The sequence below is a fragment of the Trichomycterus rosablanca genome, chromosome 21 (genome assembly GCF_030014385.1).
Source record: "Trichomycterus rosablanca isolate fTriRos1 chromosome 21, fTriRos1.hap1, whole genome shotgun sequence".
Taxonomy (NCBI): domain Eukaryota; kingdom Metazoa; phylum Chordata; class Actinopteri; order Siluriformes; family Trichomycteridae; genus Trichomycterus; species Trichomycterus rosablanca.
In genome coordinates this window covers 17,578,517-17,591,011 of record NC_086008.1, presented here as the reverse complement: position 1 = coordinate 17,591,011, position 12,495 = coordinate 17,578,517, and the positions used below count along the sequence as shown (strand labels likewise).

The window sequence follows — 12,495 nt, the reverse complement described above, 5'->3', positions numbered from 1 at the left end:
TCTCTCGACCAATTACTACTCCTCCCGCCCCCACTGTTTCCAACCAAAATATAAAAGAGTAGGTAGGTAGGTAGGTAGGTAGGTAGGTAGGTAGGTAGGTAGGTAGGTAGCCTAGATGGGGGGGTGTAAAAAAAAACAGAATAATGGTGGAAAATGTGGTCAGTCCCCTTTAATTACAGCCATCAGTTGATTTGAAGATGACTTGAAAAATTGCCCAAGCTTTTGTACAGAAATGTCTGAGTTGTCACTTGATAATGCTCCAAATGGAACTCAGAGGTGTGGTTAAATGCTCTGAAATTGGTTTGTATCCATCTTCCAACTTAAGCCTTTTCACAAGTTATTTTGAAGCCCTTTTGAAAACACCTTTTCAGCTACGGTGCTCAAGAAACAGCTGGTTTTATACTAAATCTATCAAATCTGCAAGTTGTTGTCAGGTGGGTGCCAGTTAGCCTGGTTTGTGATAGTTGAGTTGGTGTACCTAAGTTCATAATGGTTACTCTAAAGGTCTGATTTTTCATCAACACCGGGTAAGGATTTTAACACGGCATAATGAGCTAAAAAAAAATTGCAGCTAAAGTGATTCAGCACCTTCTGAACAGAATTAGAACTAGACGCTGCAGTTAGAGTAATTATTTTAATTGCATAACCAATTACCACTCACAAGAGCTTCATCATGAGACCGTTGTTGTGCTTCAGTTAAATGATATTTACATTCCCGCTCATTATTTATGTCACACAGGATGAAGAAGACTCGTTTGTAATGAAGGCTATCATTCATGCTATCAACGACGACAACGTGCCAGGCCTGCAGCATCTCCTCGGATCTTTGACCAGCTACGACATTAACCAGCCCAATAAGGTAAGAGAACTAAACACGGCTAGCAGGATCCTGTTAAAGAGAGGAGCTGCTGATCTTTATTCCAAATGGAACAGTGGCTTGAGCAGGCTTGATCTGCTGATAAGTGCAGACATCCCAAGTCTCCCGGAAGTTCCGGGAATTTCCCGCATATACACAGCTGCTCCCTGATGCTCGCAAGTCAGATAAAATCTCCCGGAATCTAGAACGAGCGGCCAAGAGCGACACAAACGCGTGCACACACACACAAACGTGCACGCAGGCGACACAGACTTTATTCCCCCCGATCGCGTATTAAATCCGTTATCTGATATACAATCTAGCGCACTGTGTAGGGAACATAAATCAATTGTCTAATATACTGTCTAGTGCACTATGTAGGGAACATAAATCCATTGTCTGATATACAATTTAGTGCACTATGTAGGGAACATAAATCGTCTAATATACTGTCTAGTGCACTATGTAGGGAACATAAATCCATTATCTGATATACAATTTAGTGCACTATGTAGGGAACATAAATCAATTGTCTAATATACTATCTAGTGCACTATGTAGGGAACATAAGTCCGTTATCTGATATACAATTTAGTGCACAATGTAGGGAACATAATTAATTACGTAATTCACTTTCTAGTGCACTATGTAGTGAACATGAATGCGTTATCTGATACACTATCTAGTGCACTATGTAGGGAACATGAATGCGTTATCTGATACGCTATCTAGTGCACTATGTAGGGAACATGAATGCGTTATCTGATATACAATTTAGTGCACTATGTAGGGAACATAGATCCATGATCTGATATACAATCTAGTGCACTGTGTAGGGAACATAAACCAATTGTCTAATTCACTATCTAGTGCACTACGTAGGGAACATAAATTCATATCTAAAATACTATCTAGTGCACTATGTAGGGAACATAAATTTGTTATCTGATATACAATTTAGTGCACTATGTAGGGAACTTAAATTCGTTAACTAATACGGTACCTAAAGCATTATGTAAGAAACATAAGTCTATTATCTAGTACACTATCTAGTGCACTAAGTAAGGAACATAAATTCTTTTTTAATATAGAATCTAGTGCACTATGTAGGGAACATAAATCTATTATCTTTCACACTATCTAGTGCACTATGTAGTACACATTAACAGTTAGCTTAGTAGCTCAGTTAGCAGCTCCTAAAAGTTCTGTTATCACCCATAATTTTTTGGTGTGTGTGAGAGGTTTTTTAGCTTTTTTTTTTTTTTTGGGCTTGGGGGATCGGGGTCCTGCTCTGGGGGTACCTCCCTGAAATGAGTTTTTGCAACTTGGGATGTCTGTAAGTGGCTTGTTTGTATCTTCTGACCATGATGTCACCACAATTGTACTGTATATCATTGTGTCCTTCAGCAGGAACGCAGATGTTTTGTCAGATTTATTTTTGTAATGTATTCTCATCAGGGTTGCAATGCTCGAGATGTTTTGAATGGAATAAAATGCTGCTTGGAGTTAATCTTACTCTAGTGAAGTGTTGCATTAAGTATTTAGTACTCATACTTGAGGTAAAGCATTGATACCTTTCTGTAAAAATGACTCACCAACTTATTAAATGTGAAATGTCTTGTATTGTCTTATAACATTGAAAATCTGAACAGCAGTAGGACCTTTTCAGTAGGATCTTGCCTATTTAAGGTGTTCAAAAAGGCCATTTAAGTGAGGATGTTTTGCATTAATGATAATGCAATCATTTTTAATAACTATTTTAAAAAATCAAATATAGGCGCTCAGGTGGCGCAGCGGTAAAACACACTAGCACACCAGAGCTGGCACCTCGAACTTGTCGTTTCGAAACTCTGCTCTGCTTACGGCAGGCTGGGCGCCTACACGAACACCGATTGGCTTGTTCATAGGGAGGCTGCCGGCAGGGGATTCCTCATAACTGATATATTTACGACCTTTGCTGGCTTATCAATGGTGCCTGCACAGAGTCGAGGGATAACGCGTTAATCAGGGTGTGTCTCTCTGTACACAAAGCTGATTCATATATGTGTCGGAGGGGGCGTGTGTAAGTCTCGGCTGTCCTCAGTCAGACGAGACGTCGACATCAGTAGAGAGGAAGCGTAATGCAATCAGGTGATTGGATACGACTAATTCGGGAGGAAAATTATAGGAAAATGCAAAAAAAAAATGTGTTATAATTTAAAATCTGTTAACACATTCTGCAGCTCTTTTATAACCATTACTCTCTTGGTCAAGAGCAAATCTGTACCGACACCCTTGCCAGATCCTCTTGGTGTATGAGAGAAGGTGTAGGCAGAGCATAAGGCTGCAGTGGTGATCCATGTGACCTGGGAACGTTTGCCCTTACTTTATTCAACGTAGTGACCAGCAACAAACTTCAGTTAAATTTTGAGTATGGGCGTCTTTCTTTTAAAGAGAGCTCATGACTATATAAAGCTTGCTTGACTGTGTACAGTGTCCCCATTTCCAGCTGCATCTAATAGGAGTTTTTGTAACTACCAATAAAACCTAATACAAAAACACTGAATAAATATTGACATTAATAAACAATTGGTTATGCATGTGAATACACGCCTGCAGTGGCTAGTGGAATTGTGCATGGTCGAGCATCAGCCCGTATGACCATTGGTTTTCACTCCTCACACTTAACGTAATGCTGGAGATGCCACTGCGCCTGCGGACGTGTGGGTGTACGAGCGCGCGAGAGGAATGGCCGGTTGAGGCAGTGCATGGGTGATTAGGTTTGCCTTGGGAAGAAAAAGCGAAGGGGGCGAGGAAACACTTGACGTGTTCACCGGACTGAGAAGCGAGGCGTGATGTTGATTGCTTTGCCTGGAGCTGTCCAGTTTGTGTGTGTGTGTGTGTGTGTGTGTGTGTGTGTGTGTGTGTGTGCACTCTTATTAGCTCTTTTCGGCCGACGTGGAGTGGGCTCCGATGACATTTTCAAAGCGCCTCTAGTGGAACAAACTGTATGCAATAAATGTAACCCAGGCAGTATGAACAACACTTAAGGTAAAAATTAGGGCTGTCGAAGTTAACGCGATAATAACGCATTAACGCAATATCAATTTAACGCGATAAAAAAAAAATAGTGCCGTTAACGCAAATTCTATTTGGCCCTGCGAGTCATCCGTAGTTTATGTTGAGACTTGACCGTGCACGGCATCTCTCATTAAGACAGCGTTTCTCAAATGTAACCGAGCGTGGTAGTGATGCACTGTCTTAATAAATAAATAAATACACGCTATATTCACAAGTTGTCGGGAGCATTTAACACTTTATTACTTTTTCTGTTACGGTACCGAATAGCGGACAGCTAGGGTCGTTAGTAGAGACCACGGCTGCCCAAATCACGGCAGAATTAAATGTGCACCTCAACTCTCCTGTTTCCACCAGAACTGTCCGTCGGGAGCTCCACAGGGTCAATATACACGGCCGGGCTGCTATAGCCAAACCTTTGGTCACTCGTGCCAATGCCAAACGTCGGTTTCAATGGTGCAAGGAGCGCAAATCTTGGGCTGTGGACAATGTGAAACATGTATTGTTCTCTGATGAGTCCACCTTTACTGTTTTCCCCACATCCGGGAGAGTTACGGTGTGGAGAAGCCCCAAAGAAGCATACCACCCAGACTGTTGCATGCCCAGAGTGAAGCATGGGGGTGGATCAGTGATGGTTTGGGCTGCCATATCATGGCATTCCCTTGGCCCAATACTCGTGCTAGATGGGCGCGTCACTGCCAAGGACTACCGAACCATTCTGGAGGACCATGTGCATCCAATGGCGGTGCCGTGTATCAGGATGACAATGCACCAATACACACAGCAAGACTGGTGAAAGATTGGTTTGATGAACATGAAAGTGAAGTTGAACATCTCCCATGGCCTGCACAGTCACCAGATCTAAATATTATTGAGCCACTTTGGGGTGTTTTGGAGAAGCGAGTCAGGAAACGTTTTCCTCCACCAGCATCACGTAGTGACCTGGCCACTATCCTGCAAGAAGAATGGCTTCAAATCCCTCTGACCACTGTGCAGGACTTGTATATGTCATTTCCAAGACGAATTGACGCTGTATTGGCCGCAAAAGGAGGCCCTACACCATACTAATAAATTATTGTGGTCTAAAACCAGGTGTTTCAGTTTCATTGTCCAACCCCTGTATATATGAAGTCAAGGGTCTCTGCTGGATAGTATTACTGCCTAGTATGTGAGTGAATAAAACTCCCTTACAGTTTTCTCTTGTCCCAGCAGTTTTGAACATAAGTACATTTAGCATAAAATGTGTTCACCATTTTAATTGTAACATTTCACTTAAAAATCCTTGTTTTCTATAACATTTGCACAGATTTTTTTAAATGCGATTGATCGCGATTAACTATATGAAATTCTGAGATTAATCGCGATTAAAATTTTTTATCGTTTGACAGCCCTAGTAAAAATTAATCCACGTTGGCTGTTGTACTAAAACAACGAGTAAGGAATTTCAGCAGTACAGAGAACTTTTAACCAGTAATAAATAAGATAAGTCTGGTTCCTCTCAAGGTTTCTCTCAAGGAGTTCTTCCTTGCCACTTTTTCCCTTGGCTTGCTCAACAGGGGTTTTGGTCTGCTGGTCCTGGATGACATTGTGATGGCTAGACGAGTGGGTCAGAGCATCTCCAAAACTGCGGCTCTTGTGGGGTGTTCCCGGTCTGCAGTGGTCAGTATCTATCAAAAGTGGTCCAAAGAAGGAACAGTAATAAACCGGGGACAGGGTCATGGGGAGCGAAGGTTGGCCCGTGTGGTCCGATCCAACAGACGAGCTACTGTAGCTCAAATTGCTGAAGGGGTTAATGCTGGTTCTGATAGAAAGGTGTCAGAACACACGGTGCATCGCAGTTTGTCGTGTATGGGGCTGCACAGCCGCTGACCAATCAGGGTGCCCTTGCTGACCCCTGTCCACCGCCGAAAGCGCCAACAATGGGCACGTGAGCATCGGAACTGGACCACGGAGCAATGGAAGAAGGTGGCCTGGTCTGATGAATTACGTTTTCTTACCAGGGGAACACGTGGCACCAGGATGCACTATGGGAAGAAGGCAAGCCGGCGGAGGCAGTGTGATGCTCTGGGCAACGTCCTGCTGGGAAACCTTGGGTCCTGCCATCCATGTGGGTGTTACTCTGACACGTACAACCTACCTAAGCAATGTTGCAGACCATGTACACCCTTTCATGGAAGCAATACTCCCTGATGGCTGTGGCCTCTTTTAGCAGGATGATGCGCCCTGCTACAAAGCAAAAATGCTTCTGGAACGGTTTGAGGAGCACAAGAACGAGTTTGAGGTGTTGACTTGGCCGTCAAATTCCCCAGATCTCAATCTAATCGAGCATCTGTGGGATGTGCTGGACAAACAAGTCCGATCCATGGAGGCCCCACGTCACAACTTACGGGAGTTAAAGGATCTGCTGCTAACATCTTGGTGCCAGATACCACAGCACACCTATATTTTTATTACTATTTTATATTTGCTCTCTGTTTTAAATCTGTGCTGTTTTTAGGATCAACCCAATGCATGTAGTTTTGCTTTTCTATGCACCTTAACCTAAGTTAATCTTTAACCTTAAATCTTAAACAGCGCACATAATCACAGGTAATCTACTCACTCCGTTACCTCGTTAATACTTTTTACTTATGTTGCGCAGCGCCACCATTGATGACACATCCTTGGTTTCCCAAAAACTGATGGAAGCTAATGCTACTTCTCTAAAAAGTCTCAAGGTTTTAACCGGTTCAAGAACCAGAGTTCTTGGCCGCTCAGGTGGCGCAGCGGTAAAGTACGCTAGCTCACCAGAGTTGGGTTTCTAGATGCATCGTATCGAAACTCAGCTCTACCTTTCCGACTGGGTTGGGCGGCAGTATGAACAAAGTTTGCCTGTTGTTCAGGGGCTTAGGGGTAGAGTCGGAGCATAGGTCCTCATGACTGGTGCGACTGCGGCCCCTGCTGGTTGACTGACGCCGCCCGAACGGGGCTGAGGAATGACATCGAGGGGGGTGTGACCCTCCGTGCGCAGTGTCTCTCGGTGTATGAACTCGGCTCGTGCAGGTGAAAAATGCAGGCTGTACTGACTGCGTGCCGGAGGGGGGCGCAAGTCAGTCGAGTGGCGTCCTCAGTCAGCGGCAAAAAGGGTCGAATCAGTATAGAGGACACGATCAGGGTAATTGGACACGATTAGAATGGGGATAAAAGTTGGGGGGAAAAAAGTGGGAAAAAATAGATAATTAAAAATATAAAAGAACCAGAGTTCTTTTGGTCGAAATCTGCTACATAAGGCGCATTCTCACATCACAAACATCTCCGCATACCAACGAGTAAGCCCGAGTTATGTAGACACAGCTGTAATCGTCGACTCGAGCAGCTAAGCTTCCGCTGCTAAGGTTCAGCTTGCCATCCATAATTCAAAGCATTATGCAAACACAGCTGAATGAATTAGGGCTCATTAAAATTGCTCAATTAATTAGACACTTTGCCATACCTGCTGTCCTGCTATGAGAAAGCCTGTGTTCTAATTTTCTCTCTCTCTCTCTCTCTCTCTCTCTCTCTCTCTTTTTATTTCTCAGCATGGAACACCTCCACTCCTCATCGCAGCCGGCTGTGGAAACATCCAGATTATCGATGTTTTGATCCGAAAAGGAGCCGAGATCCAAGCTCTTGACAAGGTGCATATCCTACGACCCCCTACACACACACGTTGTACTGAAATTAGCGCCTGCTGTCGTCAAACGAGAAATTAATTTTGTTATTGGCTTTCAGGTTGGAAATAGGAGGTTAAAGACCAAAATGTTAAGCATTGTTGCTAGGGCTGGGTATCGCCACTAATTTCCTGGATCGATTCGATTCCGATTCACAAGGTCCCGATTCGATTTCCGATTCAACACAATTAGGCATATTTGAGTTACATGAACAGGTTTCGTTTAAATATGTAAAGATGTTCAGAGAACGAATGTGATAATTGTACAAAGAACACTCATTATGAAATATATTTGTGTTTACATAAATAATTAATCCAAAACAGAAAACAGTAACATTAATTTTTATTAATTATGCCACACTACACGACTTTCTGATTTGCCGGGTCGCTGTACAGTTCACACTACACGACTCATAGGCGATGGGTTTTACACTACACCATCTATCACCAACTGGAATCACAGGCGAGCTTCTCTGGTCTCCCGAACTACGTTTTGTCACGAAAACAAACGTGAGAAGTGACGAGGAGTTTAATGATACCACGTCCAAAATACACATCGACAAGTAGCGAGAGATCAACATTTGTGCGCTGATGTGGAGCAAGGAGAAAAATTAAATGAATCTGGGTGGATTTGGCAACATGAGCAGCAGGGATTGTTCTGTAGTAAGTTGGAGGTTAATAAATATTTTAGTTTTGTAGAGAACGATCAGGTCAGAAATACTGTAAAACTTGTGTGTGTGCTGATGTATTCTGATAGAAACTATACTACGCCCCTGCCCCGCCTGTTTACAACCTCTCCCCTGTGTTTCCCCTCGCTGTTTCACACACTGATTGAGAGCAGAGTTTTGATCGCCGAGCGAACACCGAGTTCCTCCCGAACCGGTAAATCTAGCGCCGACCCGTCGCCGAGCGAAAATCAGTGCAAAGATCGTGTAGTGTGAACTGGGCATTACTTCAGCTTCTGCCATGCTGAACCGATGTGCAGGTCAGATCTCGTTGCGCGAAAGAACAGTGGCTGGTCACGCGAGATTAAAAGGGATAACGGATTTCCGTGTACACCGTGAAAAGGGGTTCATTTTCGAGATCGATCTCGCGTTTATATGAATCGATATCGGATCATTCAAATAAATATCGATTCGGATCAAAAAATCGATTTTATAAACCCACCCCACACTAGCACATCAGAGCTGACATCTGGAATTTGTAAGTTTGTATCTCAGCTCTGTTACCGGAAGGCTGGGCACCTATACAGACGGTGATTGGCTCATCTGTTGGGTGTGATGCCGAAGGGGATTCCTGGTCTTGTATTTAGACATAACCATTGCCAGTGTTATGCCAATCTATGCGATATTGTGTCCTTAGTGTCAGATTTTTTGATCGGATTCCATATTGACAGATCACGGCACCTGTTAGTGGGTGGGATATACAGTATTAGGACGCAAGTGAACATTTTATCCTCAAAGCTGATGTGTTAGAAGCACTGATGTCAGTAACGCGTTACTAAGTAACGCGTTATTCTAATTTGACCACATTTTTCAGTAACAAGTAATCTAACGCGTTACTATTTCCAATCCAGTAATCAGATTAAAGTTATTTATCCAAGTTACTGTGCGTTACTATTTTTGTCATTTTCCTTAGTAAAAAGATAAATTTTTGCTTTCTTTTCGCGTCTCGGGGAGTGACGTCTGTCCTATGCGACAATTAAGTCACGAGCTGTGTCCGGAATCGCATACTTACAGAGTACAAACTAGATTGGAGGAAATACGTATGCACTACTCGGCCCGATAAAAAAGTACTACATCCGCCTTCCTAACAACGTCAAGTGATGACGTGGGGACGTGATGACGTAATATCACCATGGTTACAGACTCATTACAAACCCCACTCGCCAAAATTTTGGATATTTATCGTCTTTTTGTTATTTATTTGTCTTTAAAAAACATTATTTTATTTATCTTACTTACACTTGTGAACAGAGGACTCCGCCATCTTTCTTGTTTCTTATTTCGCTTCAATCGCCTACGCAGCTCCAGTTGCATTATGGGATACTTTAGCGGACCGCATTATGTAACTAATAAAGTAACTTGTAATCTAACTTAGTTACTTTTAAAATCAAGAAATCAATAAAGTAACTAAGTTACTTTTTAAAGGAGTAATCAGATTACTTTTTCAAGGTAACTATGCCATCACTGGTTAGAAGCAGGAAAAATGGGCGAGCGTCAGGATTTAAGCAAATGTGACAAGGGCCAAATTGTGATGGCTAGACGACCGGGGCAGATCATCTCCAAAACTGCAGCTCTTGTGGGGTGTTCCCGGTCTGCAATGGTCAGCATGTATCAAAAGTGGTCCAAGGAAGAAAGAATAGTAAACCGGCGACAGGATCATTGATGCACGTGGGGAGCAAAGACGAGCTGCTGTAGCTCAAAATGCTGAAGAAGTTGAAGAATGCTGGTTCTGATCGAAAGGTGTCAGGCTCCATGTCTCGACGGGTCAGGGCTGTTTTGGCAGCGAAAGGGGGACCAACACAATATTAGGAAGGTGGTCATAATGTTATGCCCGATCGGTGTATATTGATCAATTCATATTTAAATAAGGAAAAGCAAGAGCAAATCAGTAGTGGTGCAGTAGTGACGGTCTTTTGTGATGCAGCCAAAATAACACGGTTTTGTTGTCTGGCTTACAGTCTGGAGCCAACGCTATCTACTACTCAGCCCGACACGGTCATCTGGAGACCTTGAAATTCCTCCATGAAAAGAATTGCCCTCTGGACGTCCAAGATAAGGTACCTCATTCTGTTTCTGTCTGACACACACACACACACACACACACACACACACACACACACACACACACACACACTGTGTAATCACAAAAACAGATTTCTGGCTGAGGTTACATTTATAGCATTTTTTTTTTTTATCTGTGATCTTATCATTTTTTACCTGAACATCATTTCCTCTTCACCATTTCACAGTTTCCATGGTCACTAGCCAGTTTGGGATCCACTCTTTTATGAAATAATGGCGCAGTGTTTGCAGAAGCACCTCTCTACACAGGAAAGTGCACTCAGAACGGCTAAACGACGGCATGGAGAGTCGTTGAGCGAGACGTTTCTATAGCACCATGCAAAGCCGCGCTCGACAGAACGCGTTACTTTATCATAGATGAAGATTGAAGGTGTGAACGATTCGAAGAACGGCTAGTTCTTTTTAGTTAGACGAACGTTGCAGAAGTGCTCTCGATAAATGGCATCACCATTTCAGGCGTGTGCACTAGATTTTGTCCACTCATGCTCAAAATCCTTTAGAATTCTCTCAGTTTCTGTATAAAAATGACTCATCAGGTTTCACACAGCTCCTAAACGTAGAGAAAGAGAATTTAGCTGATCAAATGATTAGGGATGTCCCGATCACGTTTTTTATTCCCGATCCCGATCTTTAATTTTGATCCCGATCTGATACCGAGTCTCAAACCGATACTTGTACTAGATAATACTGTTCACACAGTGCACACTTCAAGTACATTACAGTTATTCAAATGAATCCAATGTATATGTTTAACAACTGAATAGCTCTGCAGTGCTGTAGGAAAAAAATTGCCTGCATCCAAGCTATTGCTTAATGGTCTTTTATTTTCACAAAACAAAAGTAAACAAACTTAGTGCAGCATTGTAGTAGTAACACTAGAACACTCAAAATGAAGTGAAGATTCTTTTTGAGGAAAATCAGCATCTCTGCCGTGTCAGCGGACAGCCGGTTCCTCTTCTCATCATATAATAATAAACTCGCTGTATTCGACTGAGTGTTTATTTTTTAGGTGCCGTATCAGATTGGTAGTAATTGTAGATCGTTTGGTTAAATGATAGCTGGTTTGTTTCTTATGAGCCACCGTACTTGTATGCGTGTTGTAACTGTAAAAACTTTTCTGTGGTTGTATTGTGACGATGGTTTGATGGACGTTTCTACGCGAAGTGAGTGTGTTTTGACCCTTTGGGGCTTCCATAGTGCTTGGAATAGCGTGCTTGGCTAACGCGATGACTCTAGCTGTCCGCTATTCTGTACCGTAACAGAAGAAGTTAATAAAGTGTTAAACGCTCCCGACAATCTGTGAATATACCGTGTGTTTATTTCTTTATTAAGCGAGTGCATGACTACGACGCACGGTTACATAACTAAGCCAATCAGAGCGCTTGATACTGAGATGTCGTTCGGTCTTGTAACACGTAAACTCGTAAAAGCTGTATGTTACGGTCCTGAAGTTTTCATACTCTGATTAAAAGTTATTGTTTTGTAACCCGGCGTGATCCTTTAATCACACACCACATAAATAGTAAAATTCGACAGTAATGAACGCAGCTCTGCTCCTACCGCCTCGTGAAACGCTCGCATTGCAGACGTTACTCTTCACTGTTGGACTTGTTCCACTTTCCAATGTAAAGTATTTCCACACAGCGGACATGCTGACGTAAAACAAAGGATCGGCTTAGGATCGGCCTTAGTAAAGCCGATCCCGATCGGTTAAAAAATGCCTTGATCGGGCCCGATTCCGATCTTTGAGATCGGATCGGGACATCCCTACAAATGACGCACAAATATTATACGTTTCTTTAGCACCATGCAAAGCCGCACTCCACAGAACGTACGTAAAATGATTCAATGGGTGTGTTCGAAAACCTAGTGAGCTGCCTTGCTGTCTTACTGCCTACATAGGCAGCTGCCTAAGTAGAGAGGATTCTAATAAGTCATTGACTTATGAGGCAGGTTATTCGAACGCGCTACTTAGCGATTCCACAGTTACTGTAATGCCATAAGCTAAACATTATTTTAATCCAATCTATAATGTTAACTTGAACTCCAAACAGTCAGTTCAGCAACAAACTAATAAGTAGGTTCTG

At 42.8% G+C, this 12,495-nt stretch overlaps 1 protein-coding gene across 1 annotated transcript in view; it reads left to right on the top strand.

Moving 5' to 3' along the window:
- The window catches only part of dapk1 (death-associated protein kinase 1), a 191,159-nt gene that overhangs the window by 118,576 nt on the left and 60,088 nt on the right, over positions 1 to 12,495 (top strand). Inside the window, exons 12-14 of the mRNA XM_063017857.1 lie at positions 740 to 859; positions 7,471 to 7,569; positions 10,285 to 10,383. Of these exons, the coding sequence (XP_062873927.1) occupies positions 740 to 859; positions 7,471 to 7,569; positions 10,285 to 10,383 (318 nt within the window). The remainder of the gene's footprint in view (positions 1 to 739; positions 860 to 7,470; positions 7,570 to 10,284; positions 10,384 to 12,495) is intronic.